Raw genomic sequence first — 16,185 nt, forward strand, 5'->3', positions numbered from 1 at the left:
CACTGGTATGTCTTCACAGCCCTCATCTTACTTGCCCTCCCCTGCCCTTTCTCCTCTTCCCTTGGATCCAGACTTCTACCCTGAGCGACTGTGTGTTGTTCTGCTCTATCCCTATTAATATTCATCCCATGACTACAAGGTCTAAGAATGGCATTTCCAAGAAAAAAGGCATATATTCTGCCACTGTTCAGTCTCTTGATCTTTCGCAGGTTGAACCTCGATCATTCAAAATTGCTTCTGCCACTATTGCATGGCAATCAGCCATGCAGGAAGAAATTGAGGCCCTTCATGCCCAAGGTACTTGGGACCTTGTTGCTTTGCCACCTGACAGAAATCTTGTTGGCTGTAAATGGGTCTACCGACTGAAGAAACATGCTGATGGTTCTATTGCTCGTCATAAGGCTCGGTTAGTGGCTAAGGGGTTTAGTCAAGAGGAGGGTATTGACTATGGAGAAACCTTCAGCCCTGTGGTGAAACCCACCACTGTTCGCCCTGGTCTTGCCCTTGCAGCTCACTTTCATTGGTCCTTGCGGCAGCTTGATGTGAAGAATGCATTCTTGCATGGCATTCTTCATGAGGAGGTTTATATGACACAACCTCAGGGCTTTGTTAGTAAGGCTCATCCCTCTGATTTTGTTTGCCGGCTGAAGAAGTCTTTGTATGGTCTTAAGCAGGCTCCTCGTGCCTGGAATGAGCGCTTCACAAGTTTTTTGCCCAGCTTGGGGTTTCAAGCATCTCTTGCCGATTCCTCTTTGTTTGTTCAGCATTCTTCTCATGGCACTCTGCTCTTACTCCTCTATGTTGACGATATCATTCTAACTGGCAGCCATTCCTCCCTTATTTCATCTGTTATTACTGCTCTGTCTCACGAATTTGACCTCACAGACTTGGGTCCCTTGCATCACTTTTTGGGGCTGCAGATTTCCTATCTGCCTACTGGTTTATTTGTATCTCAAACCAGCTATGTCATTGACTTACTTGCCAGGGTTGATTTGCAGAATTCCAAGTCTTGTGCTACTCCTTGTCTTCCTCATCATCACTTGCTCAAAGATGATGGCCAGCCCTATTCTAATCCGCAGCAATACAGGAGCATTGTGGGAGCCTTGCAATATCTCACTTTCACCAGGCCTGATATTGCCTTTTCAGTGAATCAAGCTTGCCAGTTCATGCATAATCCGATGGTTTCTCATGTTGTCGCCGTCAAACGTATTTTACGATATCTCAAAGGTACCCTACATCTTGGCCTTCACTTTCGTCCTGGTCCTCTTCATTGCAGGCCTACAGTGATGCCGACTGGGCTGGAGATCCTAATGACCGTCGGTCTATCTCTGGTTCTCTTGTGTATTTTGGTTCCAGCCCTATTTCTTGGGCTTCTAAGAAACAACATACTGTTTCTCGTTCGTCAACGGAGGCTGAATATCGCGCTCTCGCAATCACTGCTGCTGAACTTGCCTGGATTCGTCAGCTCCTATGTGACATTCATATTCCTTTACTTCTTCCACCTTTAATTCATTGTGATAATATTTCTGCTATCTCCCTTGCTTCCAATCCAGTGTTCCATTCCAGGATGAAGCATCTTCAGATTGATTATCATTTTGTGAGAGAGCGGGTTATCATGGGTGATTTACTGGTTCAACATGTCTCCTCTTGTGATCAGTTTGCTGATATCCTCACCAAAGGCCTTTCCATTTCTCTATTTCAGCATCATTGTTCCAATCTCATGCTTGGTTCCTCCCAGCATGTGATTGAGGGAGCATGTGAAGCTATCAACGATCCTAATGCTGCCAAGTGTCAGAAGATTAGGAATTAATATTGTTACAAAGTTGTTAGCATTATTTGTTAAAGGAGAATCTGTTAGCATGCATATTTCTCCGTATAGTATCTTCTTATGCTGCATATATAAACAGAGAATAATGAATGTAATAGTTAAGCAAAAGCAAATATACAACAGTGCAAGAATTCGTCTTCTGCTTCTATACTAACAGTTTGATTCTCTGTTCTTCTTCCTATATACTCTTTGCTCTTCTTCATTTCTATTACATTTCTATATAAATTGATAATTCCTTCACATGCTTGGACCTCGGTAGAGGCTTACATATATCTGACGTTCTACTTTTATTTGTTAATATTAATTTGTATTAATATTATGATAGCTTTTACGATAATATTTTAAAAATTAGGTTTAAAGTGGAATTCAAGAAAAATTAATTATAATGTATGTTAATTAACTAAATATTTGTAACACTTTAATAAAAATAAAATACAATTTCAATCACACCATATTGTTATACCTAGTGGATCCTAGTAGAAGTATCATGGTTGTGAAATATTATTTATTATATTTCTAAGCATATGGAAGCAAAGTAGTGTAGTTATTCTTTAATTAACCACAATGTAGATAAGGATACCTCACCTCAATAATCTTTCAAATTAAATTCTCTTTATTAAAAATGCTATGCTCTTCACAAATCTACTTATTCAACAATTTAATTTTATCAAAGCTAATGAGATTTTAAATATCTTTTATTTTACTTAAATTCCTACAAGATACAAACATACAAAAAAAAACAACAACATGATTGTTATCATAATATATATATATATATTAGTAATAAATTCATTTTTGAAAATAATATATTTACAAAGTAGTTATGTTTAGACAAGATCTATTTGCAGTACTAGGTCAGTAATCCTGCCAATCGCAATATATTCTTGCGCAATAACCTGCATGAAGACCAAAAACATTCATTTTCCATGGAGGGACAAGACGAGGTAAGGAGATTAGATGGTAGGTACAAAAAAAAATTGAAAGAAAAATTATAAAGTTATTATAATTATAAGAAACTTATTTTATATTAAATCATTATTTTTAAATATCCTAGTCAATATTCAATTAATTAAAGTTGTTGAGATTAATACATATTATATTCTTAAGTAGTTGCTCTCACATACTATGCTGCCAAACTTAAAACTTGGCTTAGACGGCAGGACTGGTCTGAACCGGTTCCTGACAGCCTGGAAATCTCCTGACGACCCTGCTACTTGTAGGTCTTTTCGGCTCAATCCTAATGGGTCTCCACAGTTGTTTTTGTACGAGGGTCAGATTCCAAGGTGGAGGTCCGGTCACTGCAATGGACTTAGATGGACTGGTTCGCATTAACTTCAACATCAGCTTTGTGAATAATGATGATGAGTTAACCATAATGTGGGGGTGTTCGCAACAGATCAATCTTCTCGCGATTAGTTGTAGACGAGCCTAGATCAGTCCAACGGTTCACATGGCATGAACAAATGGCTAAATGGGATGTATTTTGGTCTGCACCTACTGACCAGTGTGACAATTATGGACGATGTGGAGCTTATGGTAAGTGTGATCCTTATGATGCTTATAACTTTAAGTGTACGTGCCTCCCTGGCTACCAGCCCAAGTCAATTAGTGATTGGTACCTCAGAGATGGGTCAGGTGGATGCATCCAGAAGAATCTCACTGGAATGTGCAACAATGGTGAAGGGTTCGTCAAGGTGGAAAACGTGAAGGTACCAGATCCTTCAACTGCCCGTGTGGATAACAATTTGGATCTGAAAGCTTGCATGGAGCAATGCTTGAGGAATTGTTCCTGCACAGCCTACGCAAGTTGAGTTGTGACAAGTAAGAGTGGGTGCTTCTCATGGTATGGCAAATTGCTTGATACAAGAGTGTTCGATGAGGGAGGACAGGATTTATATGTCCGTGTGGATGCGTTTGAGTTAGGTACCTTCAAATCTTATTGTCATTATATATCTTTGCTGCATTTTTCAACAACAGCTTAATCTTCAATATGTCTTAGATAGAGGATTTTCAGAACAAAAAATATAGACATTGAAATAAAAACTACGGGTACAAGTACAACGGAAGTACCAGAGACATTTCTAATATGGCGAAGCCCTCCCCTGCACTCACCTACTATCTTTCTGCAATATGCAAAATTACTGATAATCCTGATGATTTGGTATCAAGCTAATGTGGATTTCTTTCTTTCCCCAGCTCAATATGACAAGAAGTCAAGAGGTTTTCTTTCAAAGAAAGGGATGTTAGCCGGATTGGTGCTCTCTATAGCTGCTGGGGTTTTCTTTGTCATTATGTTCTCATTCTGGTTGATAAAAAGGAAGAAGACGGGTAAGAGATTATTTTTTCAACTTTGTTACCAATATAAGTGACACCAAATTAGTTGAACTAAAGAATTCCAACTTTAAGTCTATGCATATAGGAGATGATAGTCTGCAAAATGCAGTGTGTAATCAACATTAGAACTTGTTAGTACTTTTAAAAGCTGAATATTGAGTTCTTTCAACGATAAACACAGCCAAGGGCAGACAACTCAAATTTCCCTTCAATATCCCTACAAGCCTCAATGTCTCTCTAAGTGGAAAGGAAGTTGGTAGAAGTACAACAAGTGAATACGTACCAGTCTTTGACATAGACATCATATTAGCAGCCACAGAGAATTTCTCCAACGAGCTTGGATATGGCGGTTTTGGCTCAGTTTACAAGGTACTTTTCCTTGGACATGAAATTATTTCAGAATTCTATGTACTTGTATCAAATGTTAATATTCATTGAATAAAATTTTAATGTAGCATGATTAGACCATGATACCGGAAAATCGCAGAGGCTGGTGCCAAAGAAATTCTAACCAGGGAAGATGATAGAAATGGATGGAATTATGGATAGATGATGGAAATGGAAAGGTGGAGATGGATAGATGTAGGACAGATGATGTTCAATCCTTTAGAGATACAGAAATCACCACTCTAAAGTGAATGAACAAAGATTAAACTCAGAATTGTCAATAATTAATACAGTCACGCCCCAAAGAGATTAGAGTTTAGGATAGCTCACCACTCCGTGAATTCCACCAAAGAGATACAGAACTAAACATAAACCTAACCAGCTCACTTTGATTTTGGCTGCACCATTTCTCTATATCTATTCTAGATTGTTGAACACTCTTATTTATACTTGGGACAATACGTGCAAGTTAGGAAAACATCAAACAAGAAATTCTAAATCTAGACACTTTTTCCATCTAGCTGAAGTTGTAGGAGACGCGGGACACATATCGAGCATACGAAAAAGTCTGGAAGAGTCAAACGTTACGGGGTCAGCCCAAATTAGATCTAGAAGATGATATTTCAGATTATTCTTAATTATTTCTAATTTTTTTCAGATTCCTTTCTACTTATATTCATGATTTTTGTTTGACTTGATTTTAAAAGTATACTGGTCGATTTTACAGTCTTTCTCTACGGTTTAGGATTATATTTTTTTAAAGTTTAAGAAACCTTAATTCTCTATCTTTGCTACACACTTAATCAGTAGGTAAGGCTGATGACATTTAAGAGAGTTGGAGGGAAGATTGTCAAGGCTTCATTGAATGTTTATTGAGAAAAACAGGCGCGGCATTGCATGCTGTTAAATATCGTAGAAAGATCACGGTTCTTTTGACAGCATGCACCCTTGTCAGTAAAACAACCATAACTCTTGCTAGAAAGCTCCGAATCTTTCACTCTTCGATGTGTTTGAAACTAGACACGTATATCTTTCTAGGGATACATGGCTTGCGCAGTATTTCTCTTTGTGTTGATGCAGTTATACGTTTGAATTTGAAACTGAAATCTGGCCCTGTTGCGAGCATTTTTGGCTTTGTTGATTTCTTTGGGTTAAGATCAGGCTCTTTTAGGCTTTGTTCAAAATCATCTAGTCCTAATTTATTAATGGATGTAACTATGGGATTTACTAGGAATTCTCCCGCATCAGACCAACTTTGGCAGAATGTGATTAGCTTAAGTTGTGTATTAACTTGTGAGTTAAACATGGAATGTAATTTCAGGGCAAGCTAGGCAATGGACAGGAAATTGCAGTTAAGAGATTATCTAAAACTTCAGGGCAAGGGATGAAGGAGTTTATGAATGAAGTAAGGTTGATATCTAAACTCCAGCACAGAAATCTTGTCAAGCTTTTTGGTTGTTGCATTCATGAAGAGGAAAAGATGCTGATATATGAATATTTACCAAACAAAAGCTTGGATTTTTTCATCTTTGGTATGGCTCTCTTCATCCATTTTTGTGTCTGTGTTCAAAGGGAAGAGTCCCCTGATTATGCAGCTTCACTTTGATCAAATCAAAACAAATGATTTCGGGGCAAACCTTTAATGTTTAAGTGCAGACGAGACAAAAAGGGTGCTATTGGATTGGTGAAAGCGTTTTGAAGTTGTTTCCGGGATTGCTCGAGGGGTTTTATACCTTCATCAAGATTCAAGACTAAAAATTATCCACAGGGATCTCAAAGCCAGCAATATTCTACTAGATGCTGCAATGAACCCAAAAATTTCAGATTTCGGTATGGCAAGAATGTTTATGGAAGACCAAGTCCAAGGAAAAACCACTCGAGTGGTCGGAACATAGTAAGTCACCTGATTCTTTCCTCTCTCCAGTGATCCATCATGATCAAATACCAACAAGCTTCATCTTTTATGATTGTAGCGGCTACATGTCACCTGAGTACGCAATTCACGGACAGTATTCGATAAAGTCAGATGTCTTCAGCTATGGTGTCTTAATACTGGAGATCATAAGTGGCAGGAAAAATAGCGACTACGGTGAGAAAGAACCCTGGCTGAATCTTATCGGACATGTAAGTGGATCGATAAATTTCCTGGTAATATCTTAGGTGATTGTCTTCCTCTTTCTTTTCTCGATTATCTTCTTACTTGTTTCAGGTATGGGACTTATGGAGCGAAGAAAAGGCATTAGACATTGTTGATCCAATGCTGGAACAGTCATGCCCTCCTCATGAAGTTCTGAGATGCATTCAGATTGGGTTACTGTGTGTTCAAGAATTTCCAGATGATCGACCTACAATGTTAGAAGTTGTGTTCATGTTAGGTAATGAGATCACTCTTCCTTCTCCTAAGAAGCCAGCATTTGTTTTACGAACACGCAGTGGACAAGACTTGCCAGCAATGTCTAGAAAAGCAGCTTGTTCAGTAAATGAAGTTACAATTACTGTGGTGGAAGCTCGCTAAAATCCCAGTCTCTTGTAATAAATTTTCTCTAACAGGCAGTACATAGAAGAAAAAAAATGTTGTCCTGACAATCTAGTTTCCAGAGAGCATTTTTTCAGGTTACCTCACCTGCTAAAATGATTTTCAACTTAGGATAGAAAACTAAATAATTCCATTTATTAAATTTATTAGCAACAAGTACTCCCACAATAAAATAAACTCCATTGAAATGCTTAAGGGGCTGTCCGCTCATTATTGCAAACTAGTTTCATGAGCATTTCTTTACAACTCTTCATACAAAAGCAGTGAAAAGTGTCAGCCAAGCACCACCGTCACTGTCAGCGCTTGGCTTCACGCGTCGTCTTCGATTGAAGAGAAAAATTGGTAGATCTGAAGCGAATCTTTAACCTCTTCCTTTCTTTAACGGCGGTGAGTATCACCGCTACCTGCAAGACAAAGAAATCAACACTAGACAGCAGTTTTTATTTATTTGTAGTTTTTTAGATCTACCTCTCTCTCTCTCTACTGTAATTTCTTATTCTCTCTTCTGATTGTTATTGTTGGGTTGTTGTGGATCTGCCGTGAAGAGTGCCTTGCCTTGTGTTGGTCGGTGATGGTTTTGGAGAGGAGAAAAGGGAGGCTATCTTTGGTTATAATTGTCTTTTCTTTAAAGGGTCTATGGTGGTTTTATGGGTATTGACTGGTGGGTCTTCTTGTGATGACCGAGTGAGGAGGCTTGGTGTTAGGTCACTATTGGTGGTGGTTTCACATTGAGTGAGTTCGTGGTGGTTCCATGCTGGTTCAGTCGGTTGAAGGTGCGATGGAGGGAGAGGTCGCAGTGGGTGAGCTACTGGTTCTTGTGAGAGGCGTTGGGAGACTACGATGGGAGGAACTAAGAGAAAGAGGGGTTCTGGTTTGGCTCTCTGAAGATGATGAGGGTTATGATGCTGTGGTGTTGTTCTTGGGTTTTTGAAGAAAGATGAAGAAGAAGAAGCTGTCGTGGTGGTTTGATATCACTGGTTTGGTTATAGTGGAGATGGTGGAGTCTGAGAAGGGAAATGGTGAGCATTGCATTATAGTTCCTGATTTTTTTACAAGTTGATAAATCATTTCTTTAATCTCTCTGAAAAAATTAAATTAAAAAGCAAATAACGTGGTGAGCATGATAATTAGATCGAAAGTTATATTAGTTTTAGTCATATAGACCTGTTTTAGACGTGCACTAATCATATTGTGCTAGACTTTTCACATGATGTAGTTTCAACAAATCCACATCTAAGTATTCAGAATCTCGGGCATCATAGAGTTTCGGTTCAGGCTCTTTGAACTTTTATTTTTCAATATTCAGAAATTACTAAAGAGATCTTGTATTTATTTTTTAATAATTATAAATTTAAGTTTTTTTAAAAGTAGTGAAAACTTATATAATTATTAATTTTAAAATTTATAGTAATAATTAAAGTATATGAAAGCTAATCTAAACACCCAATTTTATTTAAAAAAAGAAAAATTCATTCTACGTTGAATCTCAATCTCTGAGATATTATTCATTTAACTTTCATTTTAAAAATATTTGCCTTAAATGACGTTGATTTTGACATAAATGAGTTGATTGGGTAGTATTCGATAAATGGGAGATCCAATTGGATTATTTTTGTTAGTTTTTGTGATACTGAACTTTTGAGCCAAGAAATTAAGGCGCTTACTAGTCAATTGAAAATGCCGACACTTTTGTGATACTAAATGACGTTGATTTAACAAACTAAAAATTGACAAGATATTTCTTTTAATCCGCAATAAGCTCACAAGAGTTGTGCAAACTTGTGGCCTTTCAAGTGATCATTTAAAACATGGCTTAGAATTATGAATTGATCAAGAAAAAATTCTATGAAGCTTTAGTAGGTGGCTTTTTGGCCCCACTCATTAAAACCCCAACTGCACTCCCAAGTCATCTACTCACCCCACCAACACACAATCATTGAAACAAATTATGAATCGATAGAAAGGTTTTTGAGTACATTGTTTCTCTTCATTGTTTTTCCTTCTTGCTTATCTATTGACATCATAGCTCCAAACCAATCAATCAAAGATGGAGATGTTCTGGTCTCTAGTGGACAAAGCTATGAACTCGGGTTCTTTAGCTCAGGCATCGATTCTACTCGTCGTTATGTGGGAATTTGGTACCGTAAGGTCTCAGAACGAACTGTTGTATGGGTGGCAAATAGAGATAATCCTATCAATGGTACCTCCGGAGTCCTAGCTATCAACAAACAAGGTAACCTTGTAATTCATGAAAATAACCGAAGTAGTGTTCCTGTTTGGTCTTCAAATGTTCCAGCCTCAATATCAATGACAAATTGCACGGCTCAGCTCCTGGATTCAGGAAACTTGGTCTTGGTTCAACAGGATAGCAAAGGGATCTTGTGGCAGAGTTTTGATCATGGTACAGATACTCTGCTTCCTGGTATGAAGCTTGGGCCGGACCTGAAAATCGGTTTGAACCGGTCTCTGTCATCTTGGAAGTCCAAAGATGACCCGGGAACCGGAACCATTTTCTATGGTATTGATCCAAGTGGGTTTCCCCAGTTGTTCCTATACAAGGGTCAAATCCCATGGTGGCGTGGCGGACCATGGACTGGACTAAGATGGAGCGGAGTACCCGAAATGACCCCTACCTACATCTTCAACGTTACTTTCGTTAACAGCGTTGATGAGGTATCTATATTCTATACTATGAATAATCCCTCCATCGTTTCAAGAATGGTGGTGAACGAATCAGGAGTAGTGCAGCGGCTGACGTGGAACGATCGTGATCAACAATGGATCGGAATTTGGTCCGCCCCAAAAGAACCATGTGACACCTATGGCCAATGTGGTCCAAATAGTAACTGTGACCCGTATCAAGCAAATAATTTCATATGCAAATGTCTACCCGGATTCGAACCCAAGTCATCCCAAGAATGGTACCTAAGAGACGGGTCAGGAGGTTGTGTCAGGAAACCTAACGTGTCCACGTGTCGCGGCGGAGAAGGGTTCGTCAAGTTGGCTCCAGTGAAGGTGCCGGATACATCAATGGCGAGTGCGAACATGAATTTGAGATTGAAAGAATGTGAGCAAGAGTGCTTGAGGAATTGTTCTTGTACAGCTTATGCTAGTGCTGACGAAAGAGGGCTTGGATGCTTGAGATGGTATGGTGATCTGTTGGACACAAGAACGTTTTCAGATGTGGGGCAAGAGATTTACATCCGTGTGGATAGAGCTGAATTAGGTACATGTCTAATTCTACTACTAACTTGTTTACTTTTCCTTTGTTCACTTGCTATGCCACAAGTTTTGATTCTTGAAGAAATCTCATAGACCTGATAAATCACAAGTAATCATTTTGCTTATTTTTTATTAGAAGTAATTGACTAATTGTAAAAATGATTCCATTAATTAAGCTTAAGTGCACAAATAAAACTAGGATTGATGGCATAGAAGTAATAAACTAATTGTAAAAATGTTTCTCCAATTATATGAAAGATAGCTTCCTGAGCAATGTTTTTTTATTAATCAGCACGTAATTTATGAAAAGAATGTTTGATAAGGCCGGTAGGTCAATAAAAGTGTTGACACGAAATCCATTGATTATTCAATTAATTTTCATCAACTCAATGAACTCGGAATTGAGTGTTTTTGATTAAGTGATCATATTATTATTTACTAGTATAATGAATCGAGTAGTTTTGTCACAAACATGCCTATATTGCTGCTCATAGAAATGACTAAAACATTTTTTAACTTTCCTTCTAAGAATATATATTAAAAAATAAAAAATATACTAAAACCTTTTTCACAGTAATCCATTGTGAATTTCTTTTCTAATCATTAATTTTTTTTTCTCTTTGTGGCAAACTTAACTACCAATTTCTTATAATTTGTTATGGAGAAACACATTTGAAAGATGGAGGCCAAAGTATAAAATAAGAAAAAATTACATGTTTGGATTGAAACTCGCAGAAGTAAGTGTGTTTAGGTACCTATACTTTTTTTTTTGAATTATAGTCCCTTTATTTTCTTATGATTTCGTTTTAATAAAAAACTCTATTTTTATTATTTTTAAATCTCTAGTTTTGAGAGATAAGAAAGAAAGTTGTTGGAAAACAACAAAAAAAAAAGTTGTTTGTTAGTTATATTTCAGCCACTAAAAAGATGATGTTTTATGTCAACGAGTTTTATTAGATTATGAGAGTTTTATTTATGTGTATTTTTCCCTTTATTTTACTTAAAGAATTAGATTGGGGTTCAGATAATTTTTTTCTTTCAGTTTGATTTTGTATTTTCGACAAGCTTTTCGGCGTTTTGAGTGGAGTAGTTGGTTTATTGATATTATAGGGATGTTTATTATTTTTTTGTAAGTGAAAATTGGTTGAAAATTATATTTTTAAGTAAAAAAAACACCAGCTTGATTTTTCAATTATCTGTTTGTTGGTTGGAAACTCGCATTAAAAAAACAAATAACCTTACTTTTCTAGCCATATGAATAACTAGATTTTGAAATTTTTAAATGACCGTGTCGTTTATTTTATTTCAAATAAAAAAGGGTTGGATGACTAAATCTTTTCTAATATGATTTTTTAAGAAGATTAGACAGAAAAGCTCTTAATAATCTCTGATCAGTTCCTCTCTTTCTCTGCTAGTAAACATGTTCCTAAGTTTTTTCCTCAATTTCTCAACAAAATCCCAACAAAAAGGGCACATTCAAAAAGTTATATTGTTTAGAGAGCAAAAGTTTTTTTAAGAAAAAAATTAGTTCAATTGTATTTGTTTTTTTTTCACTAGAGTTGGGGGGTAATTTATAATTTAGCGATATATTTTCTGATTTCTACTCCCTTTTCTTTCTTGACACCATTCCTCTTCTCTCTTTATACTATTATTGTTATTACAATACTTCTCTCTTTGCCATATATTTTGTCTTGCTTTATATTATAAAACATTCTTGTCTTGTATAGTATCGTCCAGTACGTCTCGTGTACTCAGATAAACTTAAAAATTAAATCTAGTTTATTAGTTAGTTTATTGATATCATAGAGATATTTATTATGTTTTTTTAAATGAAAATTAGTTGAAAATTACATTTTTTAGTAAAAAAAAAAAACACCAGCATGATTTTTTGACTACCTGTTTGTTGATTGAAAACTTGCGTCGTTTGGCTTTAAAAAAACAAATTACCAGCTAAAAAGAAAAAACAAATAGGCAAGAGCACAGGCCTGGCCATGTATGCCTGCGTGCGTTGCCTTTTCTCTTAATAGACTAGGCGTCTTTCTTTAGCTTTAGTTTCTTTTTTATTTAAATATAAATTAATTACAATAGATTAATCCAATGTATGTGTGGGATATGACCATTCGGTTTAATTGAGATTAATTAAATAAATATTTGTGATGTTTTGAAATAAAATATTATTTAATTTTTACTTGGTATCCGAATAAAATTATAATTTTTTTTTCTGATATTAGTAAGTGTTTTGTTTTGTGCAACCTTATAAAATATATATTTTTTAGTTTTATTCAATTATTTTTATATGCATGTTTACTTTTATTATTGTTAAAAAAAAATCAATTCAAAGAAACAAATTCGTTGAAGCAACTAGATCCATAGTCCATGTTTCTATATCAGATATCTTGAATTACATCTATATTTTAATTTTTTAATTTAGTTTTTGATTAAATATTTTTTGATATTTTGCTTAGTTTTAAAATAAAATTATAACATTTTTTCAATATTAGTATTTTTTTTTTTGTGTAACCCTACAAAGTCTTTTTTTTCCTTAGATCTTATTCAATCACTTTCAAATACACATTTGTTTTTATTATCGTTTGATAAAATAAAAAATTAATTTCAAGAAATAAAATTATTAAACATGATGAAGTTCATGGACTCTAATATAAGAGTAATATCTTTATCTTTTTTCATCTCTTAATTTTTCAGTTTATTTTTTAGTTTTCATTAATGATTTGTTTATTTTTTGTGTTTATTATCATAAATAATTCTTAATTTATTTAATTAAATATATATATGCATCAGTTTTTTAATTTACAATTAAAAAAAAATTATATCATAAATATGTTTCAAACGTCTATATATTCGTGTTTTTGCTTCAAAAAAAATAATTTGACCATGGCAAAGCAAGTCAAGTGGCTCGTTTCCCACTAATTGTACTTGTCTTCAAGCTCCATGCACCGCATCGGCGACCATGTTTATCATAATTTCTTGTCTTGTATATATAGTATAGTCCAGTCTCATCTACTCAGACAAACTTAAAAATTAAATTTAGTTTACTTAAGTCTCAAGCTCGTATGATCCTACGAAGGAGATAGAAACAACAAATCATAGTAAATAAAGTTTTTGGGGCGAGCAAATTAGGTGATGAAAATTATTCAATACTTGTAGTTTACTCTTTGTTTTTTAATTTCTCACATTTATATGGTATTCAATTATATGAAAATAAAATAGAATAGAATAGAGAGTAATTAAATATAAATTTATAGTACTGAATAATTCAAAATCAACAGCTTGAAAGATTTAATTTTTCAACTCTTATCACTAAACATTTCTTATATTTTCAATTTCAGCTAAATATGAAAAGTCAGGACCTCTTGCCAATAAAGGAATTAAAGCAATCCTGATAGTGTCTGTTGTTGTGACATTGTTTCTGATCATCTTCCTTGTGTGTTGGTTTGTAAAGAAAAGGAGAAAAAGGTAAGCAAATTCCCTTCAAATGTTTCTCCTGAGCAATATATTTTTCGTAACATTATTAAACTCAGGGTGTTGAGTCAGTAAAAATGCAATATTTCTCAGAGAGTCTTGAGCTCAAAAAAAGATACCTTGAGTTATAAGTTTTACCAGCTAAAAATAAGTTTGCATGTTGATGACAGCCAGGGACAGGAAAAGAAGAAACGAATTTCCGCTATCAACTTCAAGGTCACATTGCTCGAGAGACTTACCAATTAAGGAATTTGAGGAAGGTACAACAAGTTCAGATTTACCACTTTTTGATCTTAGTGTCATAGCTGCGGCAACAAATAATTTCTCAGATGCCAACAAGCTTGGAGAGGGTGGTTTTGGCTCAGTGTATAAGGTAGCCTAGCCTGCCTTGAAGTCCCTTAAACACATAGCATCACTTCAGTTTACATGTTGAACTATGAGATTGATGAATTTGGATTGAGATTTTCAGGGTCTGCTGCTTGATGGAAAGGAAATTGCGGTCAAAAGACTAGCAAAGTATTCTGGACAAGGGATTAATGAGTTCAGAAATGAAGTCGAGCTCATTGCAAAACTTCAGCACAGGAATCTTGTAAGGATATTAGGTTGTTGCATCCAAGGAAGAGAGAAGATGTTGATCTATGAATACTTGCCAAACAAAAGTTTGGACTCTTTTATTTTCAGTATGTCATTATCATTCTGTCAAATTGTCCCTATATTGTGGATTTTTCAGTTTTTCTCATTCTATAGAACTTGAAAAATGATTACAAGCCTGCATTGATTTGATGAGATTTATGCCTCTTTGGGTACAGATGAACCAAGAAGGTCACAGTTAGATTGGTCTACTCGCCACAACATTATTTGTGGGATTGCTCGAGGAATTTTGTATCTTCATCAGGACTCCAGATTACGAATCATCCATAGAGATCTTAAGGCAAGCAATGTTCTACTAGATGCCTCAATGAACCCTAAAATTTCAGATTTCGGCATGGCTAGAATATTTGGAGTAGACCAAATTGAAGCCAACACAAACCGTGTTGTTGGAACGTAGTAAGTTTGTCCTTATTTAATGAATTATATTAGAAAATAATATAAGATTATTTTTAGAAGTTTATCTAATAATTCAAGTTTTTTAGATAAATTAATTTTTCGACATAATATTAGAATTTTAATTATTTTATCTAATTATATTAATAAAATTAAGAACTTATACAAGTTTTAAATGTTAGAAAATAATATAAAATTATTTTTAAAATCTTATAAAATTATTTTATTTATATTTTTCTGAACAGCTGACTTTATTAAGCTCTTCTTTTCCTATGTTATTGCAGTGGTTATATGTCACCAGAATATGCAATGCAAGGCTTATTTTCAGTAAAATCCGATGTATATAGTTTCGGGGTTTTGCTATTAGAGGTCATCACTGGGAGAAAAAACAGCCATTTTTATGATGAAAGTAACTCTTCGAACTTGGTTGGATATGTAAGCACTAAGATCACATATACATATATTGCCGATTTTAAAATTTCAACTCCAACATAGCATATTGATGTGAAATTTCTTTAGGTTTGGGATCTATGGAGAGAAGGCAGGGCCCTGGAACTAGTGGATACATTGATGGGCGACTCGTACCCTGAAGATCAAGTCCTAAGGTGCATCCAAATTGGTCTTTTATGTGTGCAAGAATCTGCGATGGACCGACCATCAATGTCTGATGTTGTTTTCATGTTGAGTAATGACACAACTCTTCCATCGCCCAAGCAACCTGCGTTTATTATGAAGGAGAGTTACTATAGTGGAGATCCATTAACAAGTGAAGGATCACATTCTATAAATGAAGTGACAATCACCATGCTTGGACCTCGGTAGAGGCTTACATATATCTGACGTTCTACTTTTATTTGTTAATATTAATGTGTATTGATATTATGATAGCTTTTACGATAATATTTTAAAAATTAGGTTTAAAGTGGAATTCAAAAAATATTAATTATAATGTATGTTAATTAACTAAATATTTGTACAACTTTAATAAAAATAAAATACAATTTTAATCACACCATATTGTTATACCAAGTGGATCCTAGTAGAAGTAGCATGGTAGTGAAATATTATTTATTACATTTCTAAGCATGTGGAACCAAGTAGTGTAGTTATTCTTTAATTAACCGACAATGTAGATAAAGATGACTCAATAGTCTCCCAATTTAAATCCTCTTCATCAAGAAAGCTAAGTTCTTCACAAATCTACTCATTTAATAATTCAATGTTATCAAGGTTAATACGATCTAAAATATCTTGTTTTTTTTTACTTAAATTCCTACAAAGTACAAACATAAAAAAAAAAAAAAAAACAATATGATTATTGTCACACCCCCACAAAAAATTATAAAGGCACGAC

General features: G+C 35.0%; 1 protein-coding gene and 1 pseudogene across 1 annotated transcript; both read left to right on the top strand.

The window, feature by feature from the left end:
* Nucleotides 1–2,953: 2,953 nt before the first annotated feature.
* Nucleotides 2,954–8,856, top strand: LOC118039003 (G-type lectin S-receptor-like serine/threonine-protein kinase At1g11410; annotated as a pseudogene).
* Nucleotides 8,857–9,246: 390 nt separating this feature from the next.
* LOC140955520 (G-type lectin S-receptor-like serine/threonine-protein kinase At1g11410) lies at nucleotides 9,247–15,843 on the top strand. Its single transcript, XM_073408844.1, has 6 exons — nucleotides 9,247–10,311; nucleotides 13,958–14,160; nucleotides 14,257–14,467; nucleotides 14,597–14,834; nucleotides 15,116–15,266; nucleotides 15,351–15,843. Exons 1-6 carry the CDS (start codon nucleotides 9,393–9,395, stop codon nucleotides 15,651–15,653), a joined length of 2,025 nt encoding a protein of 674 aa, XP_073264945.1. The 5' UTR covers nucleotides 9,247–9,392; the 3' UTR covers nucleotides 15,654–15,843.
* Nucleotides 15,844–16,185: the final 342 nt, after the last annotated feature.

The sequence above is a fragment of the Populus alba genome, chromosome 4 (assembly GCF_005239225.2).
Source record: "Populus alba chromosome 4, ASM523922v2, whole genome shotgun sequence".
In the NCBI taxonomy this organism is placed as follows: Eukaryota; Viridiplantae; Streptophyta; class Magnoliopsida; order Malpighiales; family Salicaceae; genus Populus; species Populus alba.

Coding starts and splice junctions, on each gene's coding strand:
- LOC140955520 (XM_073408844.1), top strand. CDS start 9,393: ATGACAAATTGCACGGCTCAGCTCCTGGATTCAGGAAACTTGGTCTTG. Junction 14,468..14,596: donor TTTGGACTCTTTTATTTTCA/GTATGTCATTAT, acceptor CTTTGGGTACAG/ATGAACCAAGAAGGTCACAG. Junction 14,835..15,115: donor AACCGTGTTGTTGGAACGTA/GTAAGTTTGTCC, acceptor ATGTTATTGCAG/TGGTTATATGTCACCAGAAT.